This window comes from Cucurbita pepo, chromosome LG13 (assembly GCF_002806865.2).
Source record: "Cucurbita pepo subsp. pepo cultivar mu-cu-16 chromosome LG13, ASM280686v2, whole genome shotgun sequence".
Classification (NCBI taxonomy): Eukaryota; Viridiplantae; Streptophyta; class Magnoliopsida; order Cucurbitales; family Cucurbitaceae; genus Cucurbita; species Cucurbita pepo.
Window position 1 is genome coordinate 4419195 of NC_036650.1, and position 18119 is coordinate 4437313.

The window sequence follows — 18119 nt, forward strand, 5'->3', positions numbered from 1 at the left end:
TTTGTCCATAGGTTCAACCATAATACTGGTTGAAGGTGAGGACAATATTGGTAAATATGAATATTAGCAAAAGACCAAAGTCTTTATCATTATTTTTTAAATGTATATTTTTTACTTTTAGCTTTTTAAAAAAATTATTCATTTAAATAATTTTTATATGTATTAAAAAAAATATTAATCAACTTTTAAAATATCATCTAAGAAATTTTTCTTTTAGAATTTAAATGGGTAAATTTATTTTAATTTTGTTTTTTATAAATATGTATTTTTCTAAAAATAATCACAAATATTTATGAGCTCTAGATTTGGTTTTTAAATATCATTTCAAAATTTAAAACATAGTTTTTAAAATGTTTTCAAAACATTATCGAAATTTTAATCACCCAAACTATATTATTACAATTTAAGTTTTAAGACCATTTTTATTTGTTTCATGTTTTAATTTTTGTTTAAAATTAAGATTATCTAAATCCAAGATTAAATTTTGTCAAATAATAATTTTATTTTTTAAAAAATTCACGTTATTTAAAATATCTTTAATAAGTTAAATCTAACGAGGTTAAAGCCACCGGCCGTCACAGACAAGTTGGAAAGGATATTCTTAACCGCATATTCTTACAACACAAAAGGTATCTATCTCAAAACAAAACTTCGAGGCCCACCAACATTTGAATAGTGTTCACATTTCAATTTGTTGATTTGTTTTTATTTTTTTAATTATTTAAAAAAATCTAGTATATCTCACATTAATAACTAAAATTTTATAAAATTTAAATATCAAATATTTTAACGAGCCACAATGCATGACCAACATTGTTTAGGTTGAGTTTACCTAATAAAAAAAATGTTAACTCCGAGATGGATCCAAATTTTTAGTTTTTCAAAATCATTCATGTTAAAACAAATTGTGAGATCGTGTGAACACACGTAGCTACCGTAATCTTGAACACCACCGGGCAGTCAGAGACAAGCGGGCGAGGATATTCTTAACCGCATATTCTTACGAGACAGAAGGTACCCATCCCAAACAAAACCCCAAGGCCCACCACCATTGGCAAATCACACAAATTTGGACTCTAACCTCCCCCCACTCACTTCAGAAATCGCAGAAACAGTCACTCAAACTCCGACGCGTGTCACCGTCCTAATGGCGCAACCGTCACCCATCTTCCCACCACAAATTCGCACGCCCATTTTTCATGCTGACCGTGTGACCAATTAGTGGATTTAATAAACCAAACTAATAAATAAATAAAATAAATACTTCCTTGTCGTTTCAAATTGAATTTCTTACTCTCCCAAGCTGACTCGGCAGTCCCAATCTTTTTGTTTCCATCCACCTATTGGTGACGTGGATTAAAAAATATTCCAACTCCCCAACCATGACCTGCCACGTCCCCATTCAAATCTTACATTTTATCTTTCATATTCGCCCTCTATAAAACTCCGCCTATCCCTGCGTATGTTCTACTTTCCCTCTACTAAATCTGTTTGGCAGCCCAGAAAATTACTCTGTTTTTCTTTTCCCTCCGAGAAAATTACTCTGTTTTTCTTTTCCCTCCGAGAAAATTACTCTGTTTTTCTTTTTCTCTTCGAGAAATCAAGAACAATGGAAGTTCCTGTGCTGAACAGGATTGCTGAATTAGGCTCAGATCTGGGTTTGCTTCGAATTTTCACTTCCATTTCCCCATCCCCACATTTTTGGAAATGGGGTGCTGTTCTTATAACTTTGTTGGCCACTTTTAGTGGAATAATCAATCGGCTCAAGATTTTAATCATTGTCATTCGTCGGAGCAGTCGAACCACTCCCATTTCCGAACCTCTCTCCCGATCTCTCCACGGCGGGGAGACTGCTGGTTTAGTTTCGGAGAATCTCAGATCTTCCCTGCTTTCAAGCTCGGAATCGGAAGATGAGAAAGAGGCGGACCGGGAACCGGACGACGGGTCGGATTTTCGAGTCAAAGGGACGGCTCGTTGTTCTCGTCTCCGGCGACGGTACGGCGGCGGAAGCGATGGAGATTCGGTTCCGTGGTCGTGGCCGTGTTTTGGGTCGGAACGGAGCGTAGTGAGGCAATGGGGTGATGTGAAATTGAAATGCGAGTTTGAGAAGTTAAGTGGGAGTGTGATTTCGTTGTACGATGAGAATGAAGAGGCGGAGATCTGCTCCATTTTCAGCGATGGAGCTCCGTTGCAAGTGGCGGCTTTATCGCCGGGGAGAATGGTGGTGGCCGCCGGAGAGAGAGTCTCGTCGAGCGTGTCACTTAAGCTTTGGGATACGCGTTGCCGGAGCCGGACGTCAGTGCTGGCGGCGGAGTGGAATTCGCCGTCCGGAAAGGTCGTCGACGTCTATTCTAATGATGTAGACAAAATCTATCTTAGAGATAACGGAGGCGACAGAATAGTGGTCGGTGATGTTAGAAAAGTTAGGCCAGTGTCGGAGAATTCGTCGGCCGTCGACAGCGGCGGCTGGTGGGAGTCGGAACATAGACGCCGTTTATAGTTTCGTGAGAGAAATTGGTGGTTAGAAGGGTGAGTGAGACGGTAGCTCGATTGGCACTTTTGTAGATATTAAATTTGTTTGATACAATAAAAATTTTGATTTAGTTTCGCTCCACTGTGGTTGTTGTGAATATAATGATAATGTTTTTTTTTTTTTTTCATTAAAGAAGCAATATAAGAGTTCAAACAAAAATATTTCATAAAATTAAATTAAAATATCAAAGTACCCTGAAATAAAAATGGTGGGTCGAAGAAAGTCGAGGGGATATTCAAAGTTTCGCTAGAGTTTGTGGAGTTAATTTTTAGTTTTAAGAGTATAAAACTTCTCCCTATAACGAATTTTGATGATTCTTGATGTCGTAAAAGCACCTCGAAGAGATCTAAAACTTCTATAATTGAGTTGTGGGCTTATTTGGATGAGAAGATCTTTGAAAACATGAAAATCGGAAGGTATAGTTTTAGTTTTTCCACAACTTTGATTGATCATATATTTCTCGCTTCTCCATGAAAATTGACGAAACTTATTTCATTGTATTCTTGGATTGTAGATATACAAGTTTGCTTAACGGAGTAACTTGAAGCAAGTAACTAAACATCTAAAATGAAAGAGGCAAAGTAGCGCTAATTAAAAAACTTAGATTTGGAAATTAATAATACAGTACGATAGCGTGATCAAGGATGTCAGATGGCAACATGCGACAACAATGACGTAAACCTTTAAAGTATGGTCAATGGCTAGCAGTCAAAAGTCAATGGTTAGTTTTGACATCCTCCTCCTTTTAATGATTTTTAAGCCTCTCTGAATTTATTATTTGAGTTGTTTTCCGTGTTTATTCTCTTGAATTAATTTAATATCTATTTGATGAATTTTGAGAAATTTAAATTTTTGACAAGTTCGATCGACATTGAAAATTTGGCCGACCATGTAAGTAACTATTTAGATCTTTTTTAGCAAGAAATACTCGTAGAAATCAACTAGAACTCGGGCATATGGACTCTTAACATGATTTATGAATGAAATGAGTATGAAAATGGATAGTAGAGCTTGGAATTATGAATTTAAGTCATACATAATTTGCCTTTGATAAATTTAAATGTTTTGTCAGGACTATGGCAAACTATGATTGATTGTGCATGTAGTTTGTATGGATATGTATGTTTTTGTGATTTAATACCATTTATACCCCTAGAAGCATGTTACGAAGTTGGAATACCAGCTTATGTCCTAATTTATTTTATGGACGAAATGTTGTGTGTCCTAGAGAATAGGTATAATTTATTAGTGAGCCTTAGCCTATGTGTTTATCTTTTCTTGGTTCTCGAGCCACGCTTAGGGTCCGTTGTGATGACATGAATCAACTAGATCTATGTAAGAATGGTGGGATAATAAGTTAAAATAAATGCATTTTAGGTTGAAACGGTTGAAATAAATAAATTATATTTGATTTTTGAAATATAATATACTATATATATATATATATATAATTGTTAAATTAAATACATGAAATTGCGTGTGGAGAAAACTGAATGATGTAAAATTTCCACACGAGTCAGAATTAGACCACGCGTATGAGGATTCCGGCCGCCGACCACGCGGCAGCTCTGCCACCTTGAGCATCGAAACCACCCAACCGCCGTCGTCCCAGCCTGACCGTTTTTTTTTTTTTTATATATATATATATATATATAATTAATTTTTTTTAGTTTGATTACTTTAATAATTATTTATGGGTAAAAGTTTATATAATTTTATTAAATTCATTTATTTAAAGAAAATTATTAAAATGAATTGTTGTCTAAGGCATATTATTTATAATATATTTTCAATGAATAAAAAATAAATTAGTTAAAGTTTTTTTTATTGGTTTTGTTAATAAAAATAGAATAACCAACCACAATTAATGATTTAAAATTAGTAATAAAATTTGTTGAAAATAATGGATTAGGAACAAATATAAATATTATTTATTTACATATCTAATTTCTAAACCTCTTAAAACAAAACTTTCAATTAAACCTTTTTTTTTATGTGGAAAATATATAATATTTCAAAAGAAATAATAAAAGGCATTGATTTAAAAATTAAGACGCACTACCATGTCCACTCATTTGATTCGGGTAACCCGATGACCCGAAGTAATATAATGTTGACATGTGTCCAAAGGCAAGTGGAAAGGTGGGCCCTACCGCAGTGGATTGGAGGCTGCCAGAAACAAGATAAGACCCAAAAATGGTCCTAAGAAAAATAAATAAAAGAAAAAGCAAAAAGAAAAAAGAAAAAGTTAATATTCGTTCCCTTTGGTGTCCCCAGAAAGCCTCCATTTTAATACAACAAATAATCTTATCTATTCTCAAATCGATTTATTTATTTATTTATTTATTTATTTTCTCCTAATTTTTTTTAATAATTATATATATATATATATATATATATATTATACATTTATATTAGTAGGAAGAAAAAGTATTCTTTCTCCATATTTGTTTCTCCTTCTTCCATCGTCGCCGCAGTCGCACGTCCGATCGCTACCGGCTGCGCTACCGTTCTTCTTCTTCTTCTCTCTTATCTCCCTTGCGCCACCAAACGGCACCTACACACCGACCTCCATTTCTGATTTCTCTTCTTCTATCCTATCTTCCTCTCTGTATTGCCGGCACGCCTCCACGACAACCCCGTCTTCTGCTGCAGCTCTCCATCAATCGGTCGAATTCTATCTGGTTCAATTCTTTTTTCTTTTTTGTTTGATTTGTTCTTTTCGATTCTACCGAATAGGATAAAGTTGGAATCAGGCCAATTATGATTTTAAATCCTGCTGACCTACTTTGGATAGGGATGTTTTTTTCGGATCAAAACCAGATTTCAAATTCTATTCTCTGGATTCATTCGAACATTTAAAATACTGATTTGAAATCCTTGCAATCCAGGGTCCGAACACAGGGTAAGAGATTTCAGCGCCAATGGCTTTTGGAAGCGTCTCGTTCCCATCTACAGCTCCCATTTCTCATGTTCAGTAAGCTACTCTTTGTATTCTGATTTCTGCTTTGTTGCATTATTTGTGTTTTGTTTTCGATTTATCCAGAGTCAGCTTCATTTATCTTTCGTGAAGTGACAAAAATTAATCATGTTATGCATTCAATCTCTTGATCCCATCTGAATTAACGATGGTTATTTGAATATAATAGGCTTATGCTCTCTTAGAGTTAACCTTCCAGTTTGGCATGAAAGATTTCTCACCATTCTACAATAAACTGCGGCTAGCTACTAATTTTTACTTATGAAGTTTAAGAACATTGATTATAACTTGTTCCTTGTTCCTCTTTTACTTATGTAGAAGATTTCAAGACTTGCAGTCCTTTGGTGGAATAAACCACGTTAAACCATACTCGTCAACTGGCCTTGTTTCTGAGTTAGCCTCAAACTGCAAAGCTAGTAAACTGTTTTTGGGCACCAGGGGTTCATTCCAAACAAGAGCCACAGTGATATCTGGAGAAGGAGGAATTTTGTCTTCTTCCAATGGCAATGCTGTAGTGGCGAACAATATCAATAGTTTTCCCATTGATGAAGATGAATATGATTTTGATCGTCCAACAGAAGGTTTTGCTTCTGTAGCCGATGCCGTTGAAGATATTTGCCAGGGGAAGGTTGTGAATTGTTCTAGTTTTTCTGTTTCTTCAACTTTTTGGCACGTCACATGGCATGGGAGCATTTATTTTTCTCCCTTGATTTTCACCTCTTCATCTTAGTGACATGGAATGTAATGTTGCAGATGGTGCTTGTCGTTGATGATGAGGATAGAGAAAACGAGGGAGATTTGATAATGGCAGCACAAGCTGCAACTCCTGAGGCCATGGCTTTCATTGTAAAGCATGGAACAGGAATTGTTTGTGTGGCCATGAAAGGTGACGATCTGGAGAGGTTACAGATTCCACTTATGGTGAACGAAAAGGAGAACGAGGAGAAACTTTGTACCGCTTTTACTGTGACAGTGGTATGAATTCCTCACTTGGCATTTCTTATAATCGTTCAATTTAACAAATGTAATCCAGTAAGAGTGCTCAAAATTATAGTTTTATGGCCTCTTTCTTCTGCTTAATATTTTTTAATCAGTTTGTCCATGTAGCGTGGTAATTTCCTATAGATTTAATGCTTGAAATTTGGTACAATTGTTTCTTCAGGATGCAAGAGAAGGTACAACCACGGGAGTCTCAGCTACTGATAGGGCAGCAACAGTATTGGCACTTGCATCAAGAGATTCAAAACCTTATGATTTTAAGCGGCCAGGCCATATATTTCCCCTCAAGTACAGGGAAGGTGGTGTTTTGAAGAGAGCTGGGCATACTGAAGCATCTGTCGATCTTGCAATGCTTGCTGGATTAGAACCGGTTGGTATCCTTTGTGAGGTAGTTGATGAAGACGGTTCCATGGCTAGGTTACCAAAACTTCGTGAGTTCGCCAAACAGGAAAACTTGAAAATCATCTCCATTGCTGATTTAGTCAGGTAAATTGATATGTTTCTTGCTAAAGTTTTGATTGTGTTAGCTTGTGTTTAGTTTTTCTATATTTTTAAATACTCTTCATATGAAAACAAGTTTCTTGCTTGGGTAATGATCACAATCTTCATTCCCAGCTAACAACAAAACAATCATTGTTGGTTTGTTTTTTTTTTTCCCCTCATTTATTTTGTCACCCTGTTTAGTAATCCTACAAATCAAATATAATATATGAAGGTATTGACAGATTTAGGAGGAAGAGGGATAGATTAGTTGAACGTGCTGGGGATGCTGCTCGCATGCCGACTACATGGGGTCCATTTCAGGCATATTGCTACAGATCTATTTTGGATGGAATTGAGCATATTGCAATGGTTAAGGTAACTAACTACTTCTGTTTCAAAGGGCAAAGCTTTATAAAAACATTTGCTATTACTGGTGGAAATATATAACGCTTTTGTTAGTGTACACGGTGATCCTGCCCCATACTATTTGAAGAATTAATATTATTCGAGTCTCTTGAGATGGTCTACCTTTTAGTTCCTAAATTCAGCCAAGTACCAAGCTCGAGTGTGTGTGGATGCATGGTGTACTCTAATATGGATTTTCCGTGTCATAATGTATAAATTTACGTCCTACTTGCTTTGTGCAGGGTGATATTGGTGATGGACAAGATATCCTAGTGAGGGTACACTCGGAATGCCTCACTGGAGATATTTTTGGATCAGCTAGATGCGACTGTGGGAACCAGCTTGCTCTAGCGATGCAACTGATCGAGGCAGAAGGCAGGGGTGTCTTGGTTTACCTTCGTGGACATGAAGGACGGGGCATAGGTTTGGGCCACAAACTTCGTGCATATAACTTGCAAGACGCTGGGCGAGATACTGTCGAAGCCAACGAGGAACTAGGATTGCCCGTGGATTCTCGTGAATATGGCATAGGTGCACAGGTACATATAGATTTACCCAGAACGACGAAATGATTTGATTGGATCACATGAGTAAATTCTTTATTTTAACAAAATCTAATCGTTCTCTTCGTGGCTTGCAGATTCTAAGGGATCTTGGGGTGAGAACAATGAAACTAATGACAAACAACCCAACAAAGTACAAAGGCCTAAAGGGTTATGGCTTAGAAGTCTCAGGTAGAGTTCCCCTGATAACCCCAATTACAAAGGACAACAAGAGATACCTAGAGACGAAGCGTGCCAAAATGGGGCACGTCTACAACATGGATGTTGGTGGACGATTTAGAAATCTGATCGATGGGCATGAAATATCCAACGGTAGTTCAGCATCAAGTGATGCTGTGGCTTGAGCTAGCAATGTCGAAATTCAAAAAGAAAAAAAAAACAGTTGGTTATCAAAGGTGTTGGAAGTGAAATGACTGCTGCAGCTGCTGGCTGACTCATAAGATAAAAGGCTAACTTGTTCTGAATATCATAACACTGCGTATTATAATTATTATTGATTTGGTTTCATTTGTCAGGATTATTGTTTGATTAAATTTGGAACAATAGAACCATTGATGATCTGTAGAATGAGTTTACAGTGCTACTCGCTATGGTTCCTAAGCCGTCACTTACTCCTCTTTTTTAAGCCCCTTTTCCTGTTTGGTTTGTCTGACTGCACCAAAAATGCCTTTTTTTTTAAAGCTTTTGATATATCCTTTTCTACTATAAAAGAGAAAAAAAAAAAATCCCCTCCCATGTCTCATTTTCTACTCATCTATACAGTGATTGAATGCCTCCTCTGGCTCACCGCCTGCCGAGGTCAGTTCTCCTTCCTCCCATCTATAGTTTCATCCCTTCTTTCCTTTTCCTGTGTGGGTTCTGTTTGTTTCTTGAAAATTTCATTTTCGGTTTTGCATTGGATAGTGTATTGCCAGATGTTCATTTCTCAATTTCTCTTTTATGTTCCAGCTAAGTGGGAGTCTTTCACTTCCTCCCATTTGGACGACGAGGGAAATCAGCTGAGACAAGGGAGGGTGGCCATTCTGGAAAGCGTCACACTAGAGAGTTCACTACCATTTTCCATATCTTGGGGATCTTGGGAATTCGCAACTCTCTTTGTGCTTGTTCTCTTTCAGGTAATTTGCTGGCCGTTACCTATTGTTTTGTTTCAGTTGATTTCAGTGGTTTCTTTGCATCTATGGAGTTTAGATTTGTCTGGTTCTTGTTGGGAAATTTTTTGAGTTGAGTTCCGAATCTTCTTCTTGTACACTTTGTAATTGTGCAAATTGTGAAATCCTTTGTAATGCTGTGTTGTCGTGTTTATGCGGCTATGAATTGTGTTGTTTATGGCCATCAATTTTGTAGGCAATGGAACTGTCAGACTCATTTTTGGTCTGGAAATTGAGTTCTATGTTCATCTTTTCTGCTAATTGTGATCATAGATTAGTACCCATATTTGTGAATTCTGAATCTAGCCAATTCCATCTCTGTGTACTGCCAGACTTTCTGTCAACCTATTCACACCACCAACAAGTTCATTGCACACTTTTCAATTATAGGAATTTTAGGTAGCAATTGTATGTTGGTTTCATATATTTGATTGCGTCAGAAAATCTTTTTATAACAATTTTGAAGATTGGAAGTATGATCATAGTCCTAAGCGTTTGTAAGATCAAATTGTAGCACAACCACTACGTTTATTTGGTCCGGGCAGAACGTTCTCCATTCATTCCATCTCCATGAGTTATTCTCATTTAGGGGAATTTGAAGCTTGCCTATTAGCTGGATATATGTTTGTACAGCCTCATTTCACATTTTAATGGAACAACTTTAAAATGTTCACAACTTTTCAAATAGGGAAGAACTGTGCTCCTTTTTGTTTTGTTTTTTTTTTGTCCATGAATTAGAGTTAGAACTCTTATGAAGATAAGTTGTGTTCATTGATATAATCACTATAGGCAAATTGATATTTTACAAGTTACTTTGTTATTACAACATGGTCAAAACTTTGTTTACTTTGATAATTATATTTTTCACCTAGGTACCATTCCTTTTGAGCCTGTGAGAGGTTGGGTCCGATTGTTTAAGTCCAGTAGAACTACTCATCTACTTATAGAAAGGAGTGAAATTCATCTCTCAAGATTATATTTCAGCTCTCTATTTGGTCGAATCCTAAAAATGGTAGATATATTAAATTAGCTACAAAAATTATTCTAACCTATACAAATAAAAGGACAAGCCCATATAGGTAAGAGTTCATAACTCATTAAGATTAAGATTGAGTTGCATAAAACCTCGTGAAACATGAATTTTCTTAATTAACAGATTTGTAAAGAGATTAAATATTTTGTAGTTTAGTCTTATAAAATAGAGACCAAAGAACGAGATACACAAAATATATCGACAAAACCTCTTAATACATATGACTGGCACTCCAGAACGATCCTCTTCTATGATCATACAACTCCCGAACACTCTCCTATCTTGACTAGCTAGCAGGCCACCTAAAAAAGAAGAATAAAACATACTCAACAAGTAACCTACTTCAATACTCTAATTGCATTCTTCCTAGTAAGTTTGAGCCTATTATCTATAGCTATCAAAGTTTTTGAGGAGGCCTTGAAGTTACTCGCCACGTATCTAATCTTTTGGGTGAACCTACTTTTTTGTTCTTCAAACTTAGCTAGCCTACACTCCCATAGAAGTGACCGGTATCCTGTATATGGAGACACTACCTCCTCATAATCGTATCATAGGACAGTATGATGTCATCTCTCTGAATATATTTGTGTATGGTTAACTAACGACCCTTCCATAGGAACCATAAAGTCAAATAGTCTAGGAGAGCAACCCATATACCGACTAGTTATTGAATCTACCTGTGTGGTCCCTTGTATCCGCTCAAGATGGGCTCAAGATGGGTTTATGCAGTCGTGACCTTGTTTAGGAGACCCTTGATCCGTTTTCACACGAGATAGAGACACCTTTGTCAACTCGACACACTATCCTATTTAACCGATCAAGGTCAAGCTCGATGGTACAGATTCTTGAATACCTACCGCCCGATAGGGGCACTACTAGGTTGTAGGCTTCACCTACAACCAAGAGTTCAGGCCATTGCCACCCAAACAACCATGCCCATTCTGCAGCCATTCTCCTACAACAATTCTATTATGCTATGAGATATTGGAATATGGAATATGATATTAAAAGGAAGGAAGAAATCAAGTTGGAAACGTTCAAAATAAGTAAATCATGTGAATATTAAGCTTCAGATTTACCAAGATTCTGAAGGATTACGTATACCCATCTTCTTCTACAAATTAGGAAGCTTAGAATATATTAGTGCCTCTAACACACAAAAATAGCCTTGTCTATGCGTTTTCTAGCATTCGATTATGGTTTATCATAAATATTATATTTGACATTTTATTACAGTTCTTTGTAATTTATTTGATATTCTCAAATGAAACCTTAATTTTCAATTATCCGTCTTTTGAAAATGTAACTGCGAAGTCCACTATTTGCTGGTAATATTGTCTTTTATACCAAAAAGTTTGCTATTTATTTGAAATAAATAACTTTTTAATAGATAATTTTAATTTTTAATATAATTTCTAAAAACATTCTAATATTTTTTAGATGAAAATATAATGTTGTATTTAATATAATTTTTAAAAATTCAAAATGGATATTATAATACTGGAAAATGGGGGAGGAAAAACAGGATCCCCTGTGTGTGATGATTCCCCGCCATTAACACAGTCGTCTGCTCCGCCACGCACCTCCCTCCTCCTCCTCCGTTCCGTCTATGTCTGTTTACCTCATCATTCACTTCCTATGACACTTTCCCTCTCCTTCTCCCATTTTAATGCCCCTTTTTCCTGTTCTTCCCGCCGCCCCCGATCCCCACTTGTCCTCTCCTCCTCCTCCTCCTCCTCCTCCTCCTCCTCCTCCCCCTCCCCCTCCCATAATCTCATCCTCCTCCTCGGCGCCACCGGCTCCGGCAAGTCCTCCCTCTCCATTGACCTCGCCTCCCGCTTCCCCTCCGAGATTATTAATTCTGACAAAATGCAACTCTACACAGGCCTCGACATCACCACTAACAAGCTCCCCCTCTCCGACCGCCGCGCCGTCCCCCACCATCTTCTCGGCGACTTCGATCCTCTCGCCGGCGAAGTCTCCGCATCAGCATTCCGCTCCCACGCCGCGGCCGTTATCTCCGGCGTAGTCTCCCGAGGGAACCTTCCTCTCGTCGTCGGCGGTTCCAACTCCTTCATTCACGCGCTTGTCGCGGCGGATTTCGATCCAACCCACGACGTCTTCGGATGCTCTCGGAATCGGGTGTCTACGGAGTTCCGGTACCGGTGCTGCTTTCTGTGGGTGGACGTGTCGTTTCCGGTTCTGAAACGGTACTTGTCGAAGCGGGTTGACGAGATGTTAGAGGCCGGGATGGTAAGGGAGTTGGCGGAGTTTTACGACCCGGAAATTGCCGATTCAGAGACCCGAGTGGGGCTGAGGAAGGCGATCGGAGTGGCGGAATTCGAGGAGTTTTTCCGGCGGCATCACCCGAAAGGGAGAGAGTACAAAGAGGGGAGGGATCCAGTGGTGGCGAGCGCATACAAAGAGGCGGTAAGGAAAATAAAGGAAAACACGTGGAAGCTAACAAAGAGGCAGTTAGGGAAGATCGGACGGCTGAGAAGAGCGGGGTGGGACCTGAAAAGAGTGGACGCGACAGCGGCGGTTGTGGCGGTGCTGGGGTCGGATGCGGCGGAGAAACGGTCAGAAATATGGGAGGCAGAGGTAGTGGAAGCAAGCGTAAAGATTGTGAAGAGGTTCATTGCGTAGTAGGTTTTGCAGCTTTTTCCAGCTATGGCAGTTACTATTTCTTTTTTTGTTCCACTTTTGCCCCCATCTCTCTTTCTCTCTCCTACATTTTCTATAAAAGGAAATAACCAAAAAAAAAAAAAAAATCAAATTTTGAGAAAGTGAATGTTGTTGTAAACAATTGAGATCATATGCTACAAACTTAGCCTTTTTTGTGATAATTTTGGTTAGAGAGAGAGACTTATTTTATGTCCTTTTTACCCTAAACATTCTTTNGATTCATCCATCAAATTTGAAAGATTAAACTTTTAATTTAACAAAATCAATAAATAAATAAATACTATGAATTTCATTTTATTTTGGTTTTTGTTATTTCAATAATGTTTAAAATATTTAGAGAATAAAACCAAAAAATAAAAGTGAATAAATAAAAAAAATGATGCGTGGTGTACGTGGAGGGCAATAATTGGAAGCCTATTTTTAAGGACAGAGAAGAAGTTTCCATAATTGAAATTCAGAAGCTTCGTTGACTCTCACCCTTCACCCCCTTCATAAAAACCCATACTTTTTATATTCCCAAGTTCGTCATTTTATTATATGACAAAAACACATATTTTCATTTTTTTTTTAGTACAAAAAGAAAAAGAATAATGTCACGAGATTATATTTGAACGAGAGCGTAGTTAAAAATATGATAATTAAAAATATAAAATAATTAAAAATTAATATCTATACTAATAAGATGCACGTTTAAAAATTAATATCTATACTAATAAGATGCACGTTTACTTTCAGTAGCTCTATCATAAAAATTTAAAAGTTAATGAATTTTGCTAGATGATTTTATACAAATTTTTCTAATATGCATGTGAATAAAAATAAAACATGTTAATCTACCGGGATAGTCTTAACTTTGGAAAAGGTTAAAAAAAAATTCTTAATTTAAAAAGATAATAATATAAACTCTAATTATAAAATGTATGGAAAATATAAAAGTATATAGAAAAAGAATAATAATTTAAGCTTTCATTTATTAAAAAAAAAAAAGAAAAAAAAAAGAAAAAAAGAAATTGAATGAATGAATGGGGTTTAGGGTGAAGAGTATGAGAGGCACATTAAGAGCAGACTGGTGAGGGCTTTTTGGGTATCCCTATTCCATTCCCTATGCTTTTGCTGCCACTCTTCTTGCTTCATTTCTTACCACATTCATTAATGTCTCATCTCTTCGCCTTGGGAACCAAGAATTTCATTTCCAAAAACAAAAACAAAGACAAAAACAAACAACCCCATGTCTCTAAGTTCATCAATCCATTCCATGTAAATAAGATTAGTTTCGCACTTTGGTTCTCATCATCCCTGCAGGAGTTCCATAATATTTGGTTCATACCCAAATGATCTTAACAATTTCATCAATCCCTTTAAGACACCATAGATTTCCTCGCTCTGAGAATGCCTCTCATCCAAGGAATAAAACTCAACTACGCTATCATTCACCTCTATCAAGCTACATCCAGGCAATTTTTTGGACCCGGTGTCCCTCATTAATATCTTCAACCGGGCAACGTCTTTCCATCTCCCAACATCTCCGTAAATATTTGATAGCATCACATAGTTTGCAGGGTTCTTGGGTTCAAGCTGAATGAGTTTCTGAAGAGCTAACTCACCCAGATCGATGTTTTTGTGAATCCTGCATGCACCTAGAAGAGCAGCCCAGATGACAGCATCTGCTTCCATCGGCATCCTCTTCACGAACTCGATCGCTCGGTCCAAAAGTCCAGCTCGCCCAAATAGATCAACCATACAACCATAATGCTCAATCTGAGGCACAATTGAGTAGTCGTGGACCATTGAGTTGAAATATGAGATGCCTTCTTCAACTAACCCAAGATGGGTGCAGGAGCACAGCACTCCAATGAACGTGATTCCATCAGGCTTCTCGCCAGTCATCTTCATCTGGTGAAACAAATTCAATGCATCCGCCCCACATCCATGAGTTGCCAAGCCACAAATTACAGAGTTCCAAGTGATAACGTCTTTTGAATCCATGCTTCCAAAAACCTCCATTGCATTCTCGATTACACCGCATTTTGAATACATGTCTATTAATGCATTTCCAACATAAATACTTCCCTTAAACCCGATTGTTGCAGCATATACATGCACCCACTTCCCCAAGTCAAGAGCCCCTAATCTTGCACAAGCGGACAGCACAGTGACGAGGGTGGCATCATTGGGAACAACAAGGCCATCGATTAGCATTCGTTTGAAACAACCCAATACTTCAAAGAAACACCCCTTATGAGCATATGCCCCAATCAATCCATTCCAGGAGAAAACATTCCGCTCAGGCATTTCTTCAAACAGCTGCTCACAAGCCTCAATGTCTCCATTATTTGCATACCCATTCAACATTGTATTCCAAGACATCACATCTCGGTATGGCATTGCATCGAACAGCTTTCTTGCAGCCGCCATATCCCCTATTTCAATATAACCAGAAACCATGATGTTCCAAAGCACGACATCCCGTTCTGGTGCCAAGTCGAAAAGTCGGCGAGCAAACACCACATCATTACACAAAATGTAGCCACTAATCATGGAAGTCCAAGCAACTACATTTCTCTCAAGCATTCCAACAAACACCTTGTATGCAGACCCAATCGCCCTCCCGACAGAGTACACATCGATCAGCGTAGTTGCCACGAATTGGTTCCCTTCAAACCCTCCCTTAATCACCTCACAATGTATCTGTTCACCTTCGACAAACGCACTGATCTTTGCACATGATTTGAGGACAAGAGGGAAGGTGAAGCAGTTGGGTCTCACGTCCATGCTCTTCATTTTCCCAGACAAGAAAATCACTTCCCTGTAAAACTCGTTACGGACATACCCTCTGAAAGTTGCATTCCAAAGGGCTAGTTTTGGGTCAGGAAAATGATCGAACAGATGGCGGGCATAATCCATTCGCTTCAGACCAGCCCATGCAGATACCAGATTGGGAGCTACATATTCATTGTGTTGGAAACCGTGGGTGATTATCCGGGCTTGAACTTTCTGAAGCAGCGCCGCTGTCTTACATGATCGTAACAGAGAAATGAAGTGTTCTTCAAGTACCCGGTGGGGATGATGCTTCTGGACTGAATCTAACAAAAGCTTCGCTATCTTTCCCGAATGAAGAATCTTAATTCAGTTATTCAAACTTGAAAGGGCTAGTTCAATGATCAAACAACATAGAATCAAACAAAATTTTGAAATCAGAAGTAGCTTCAGATCTAGACCTCAAACTCAGAGTCAGAATCCAAACCTGAGTTCGAACCACAGCTTCAGTGACCAAATTCACCCAAATCACAAATTCATTGATGGAACTTTGCCATGCTCGGACGCCCTACAGCTCTTCAGCCCACAGACGCGACCCAGTACCTTCACACCTCAGCCCAATCGAGTGCTGCCCAACCCACTCGATGTAGACAATTCGACCCACAGACACCCTCACAAGTCCAACAGCTTGACACGCATATAAAATTGCTCTCATGAAAACAAAATAAGGTAATAAGTAAAATAACATATCATAAATAAAGGTTACTAATACCACGACACATGACTCTCGTCATTCTTGTTGGATGATGAAAGTCCCACATCCGCTAATTTAGGGAATAATCATGAGTTTATAATCAAATAATACTCTCTCTATTCGCGTGACGCCTTTTGGGGAAGCCTAAAACAAAATCATGGAATAGCTTATGCTCAAAGTAGACAATATCTATCATTGTGGAGAGTCGTGTTCGTTTTTACTCTATAAAAACTAAAACTTTATAAGACTATACATTTATTAATGAATATGTTATTGAAAATATCTTTTTTTTCTTTTTTTATTTTTAATTTCTTGTTTCGTTCTTTAAATTATTTATATCAATGTTCTNTTATCGATAAGACCTATCAATTTGGTAAGATTTTCACGACTATACTATATCTTATACTTGCATATACTAAGAAGGTTCGTGAGGTGTTGAATTTAAAATTTTCATCCTTATCCAAATTCAAAACCCATTCGAATTTCAACTATTATGGAATAGAATATAAGATATAAAACGAGACCGAGAAGAAAAATGGTACTAAGTCTTAAGGAATAAGGATAATAATAGCAAGCGTAGCCCAATAAGAGAGAGAGAGAGAGAGAGAGAGTTTTGAATTTGATTTTTCTTAAGGGTAAAGAAAGAAATTGGTTGAGAGTGGCTTTGGGAGAGCATGAAAGGTCGCAATAAGGAAAAGGGAGGACAAAGGGCCAAAATGAATGGGTGTGCACGACCGTACCGGATCACACCCTACCCTCAGATTCCTCTATCCTTCTTGGAATCTTCTCGAATATTCTATTGGGGGAAAATTTATATATATAAACTTTAAAAAAAAAAAAATTAAGGAAGCAGATGAATGGGTGGAAACGCGCTACGTCACCGACACTGACAGCACATTCATTGGTGACGAAAGCGCAAACCAATTCAATGCTCACACCTGTACTTCCCTTATCTTAATTAATTGTTTTTTTTTTATTTTATTAATTCAACAATTTAAAAGTCAGAAATAATAGTTAATGTCTAATTAATTCTTTTTTAATTCAACAATTAAATTTTATTCTCATGAAATCAAGAACAGTAATTGGAAACATGAGTTTAAGCTCTAAATTAGATTTATATAGAAAGAAAAAAAAATTAATTTACTAAATTTTAATAAATTTATAAATTCTTTTTTATAAAATGTTTATTTATTTATTTATTTTTGTTAAGTTTGTAATGTCTAAAGTTAAATTTTGTTTTTTTTTTCTCCAAGCATATTTTGCCCACCTAAGAGTTCGAATTAAGTTTGTTTATGCATTGCCAGATATCGGAACATGAATTAATTGTCAACTTAACAACCTGCTTATATGTATTGCCAGATTTCGATTCACAACTTGAAATTTTTTTTTTTTTTTTAATTATGAAAATATATCTCTCAAATATTGCTTTTAGTATCCAGCTAAACCTATAGTTTTCCATAAATTTTTATCGAACATGCATGTACTAAATCATTAAATAAGACATAGAAACCAAAATTATTAGTTAAGTATAAATTAAAAATAATAATATATAATTAAAATTTTGCACAAAATTCATATTGAGACTAGATAACAAATATGAGGACTAATTCAACTAGTTAATATATATATTGAGCCGAACTAAAAATAAATAAATAAATTTGATATCTCCTTAATAAATAATTGTAAGTAGGTCAAAAAAGAATTTTGTAAATTAAAGTATTTAATAATTTTTTATTAAGTAAAAATAAAAAAAGAAAAAAAGAAAAGGGGGCGTTGGGT

General features: G+C 36.9%; 4 protein-coding genes across 8 annotated transcripts; 3 read left to right on the forward strand and 1 right to left on the reverse strand.

Moving 5' to 3' along the window:
• Positions 1-1451: 1451 nt before the first annotated feature.
• Positions 1452-2614, forward strand: LOC111808968. The gene has a single exon (XM_023695228.1). The coding sequence runs from the start codon at positions 1463-1465 to the stop codon at positions 2498-2500; it is 1038 nt and encodes a 345-aa protein (XP_023550996.1). The 5' UTR covers positions 1452-1462; the 3' UTR covers positions 2501-2614.
• Positions 2615-4949: 2335 nt separating this feature from the next.
• On the forward strand, positions 4950-9343 carry LOC111808559 (bifunctional riboflavin biosynthesis protein RIBA 1, chloroplastic-like). 5 transcript variants are annotated; one of them, XR_002817094.1, is made up of 9 exons: positions 4950-5217; positions 5425-5510; positions 5832-6141; positions 6267-6488; positions 6676-6998; positions 7238-7370; positions 7643-7939; positions 8041-8761; positions 8912-9343. XR_002817094.1 is itself a non-coding variant. In XM_023694633.1 (8 exons), the coding sequence occupies exons 2-8, from the start codon at positions 5458-5460 to the stop codon at positions 8305-8307; spliced, it is 1605 nt and encodes a 534-aa protein (XP_023550401.1). In that variant the 5' UTR covers positions 4950-5217; positions 5425-5457; the 3' UTR covers positions 8308-9343. The 5 variants fall into 5 exon arrangements, 4 of the variants coding, with proteins under 4 accessions (XP_023550401.1, XP_023550403.1, XP_023550402.1 ...); XM_023694633.1 differs by having other exon boundaries at positions 8041-9343; XM_023694635.1 differs by having other exon boundaries at positions 5835-6141; positions 8041-9343.
• Positions 9344-11608: 2265 nt separating this feature from the next.
• LOC111809068 (adenylate isopentenyltransferase-like) lies at positions 11609-12884 on the forward strand. The gene has a single exon (XM_023695402.1). The coding sequence runs from the start codon at positions 11630-11632 to the stop codon at positions 12788-12790; it is 1161 nt and encodes a 386-aa protein (XP_023551170.1). The 5' UTR covers positions 11609-11629; the 3' UTR covers positions 12791-12884.
• A 1174-nt stretch (positions 12885-14058) lies between these two features.
• Positions 14059-16211, reverse strand: LOC111808286 (pentatricopeptide repeat-containing protein At1g08070, chloroplastic-like). The gene is made up of 2 exons (XM_023694180.1): positions 16074-16211; positions 14059-15978 (listed from the first exon to the last, which is right to left on the reverse strand). Exon 2 carries the CDS (start codon positions 15731-15733, stop codon positions 14120-14122), a length of 1614 nt encoding a protein of 537 aa, XP_023549948.1. The 5' UTR covers positions 15734-15978; positions 16074-16211; the 3' UTR covers positions 14059-14119.
• Between the last annotated feature and the right edge of the window lie 1908 nt (positions 16212-18119).

Coding starts and splice junctions, on each gene's coding strand:
- LOC111808968 (XM_023695228.1), top strand. CDS start 1,463: ATGTTCTACTTTCCCTCTACTAAATCTGTTTGGCAGCCCAGAAAATTA.
- LOC111808559 (XM_023694633.1), top strand. CDS start 5,458: ATGGCTTTTGGAAGCGTCTCGTTCCCATCTACAGCTCCCATTTCTCAT. Junction 6,142..6,266: donor AAGATATTTGCCAGGGGAAG/GTTGTGAATTGT, acceptor GTAATGTTGCAG/ATGGTGCTTGTCGTTGATGA. Junction 7,940..8,040: donor AATATGGCATAGGTGCACAG/GTACATATAGAT, acceptor CGTGGCTTGCAG/ATTCTAAGGGATCTTGGGGT.
- LOC111809068 (XM_023695402.1), top strand. CDS start 11,630: ATGGATATTATAATACTGGAAAATGGGGGAGGAAAAACAGGATCCCCT.
- LOC111808286 (XM_023694180.1), bottom strand. CDS start 15,733: ATGGATTATGCCCGCCATCTGTTCGATCATTTTCCTGACCCAAAACTA.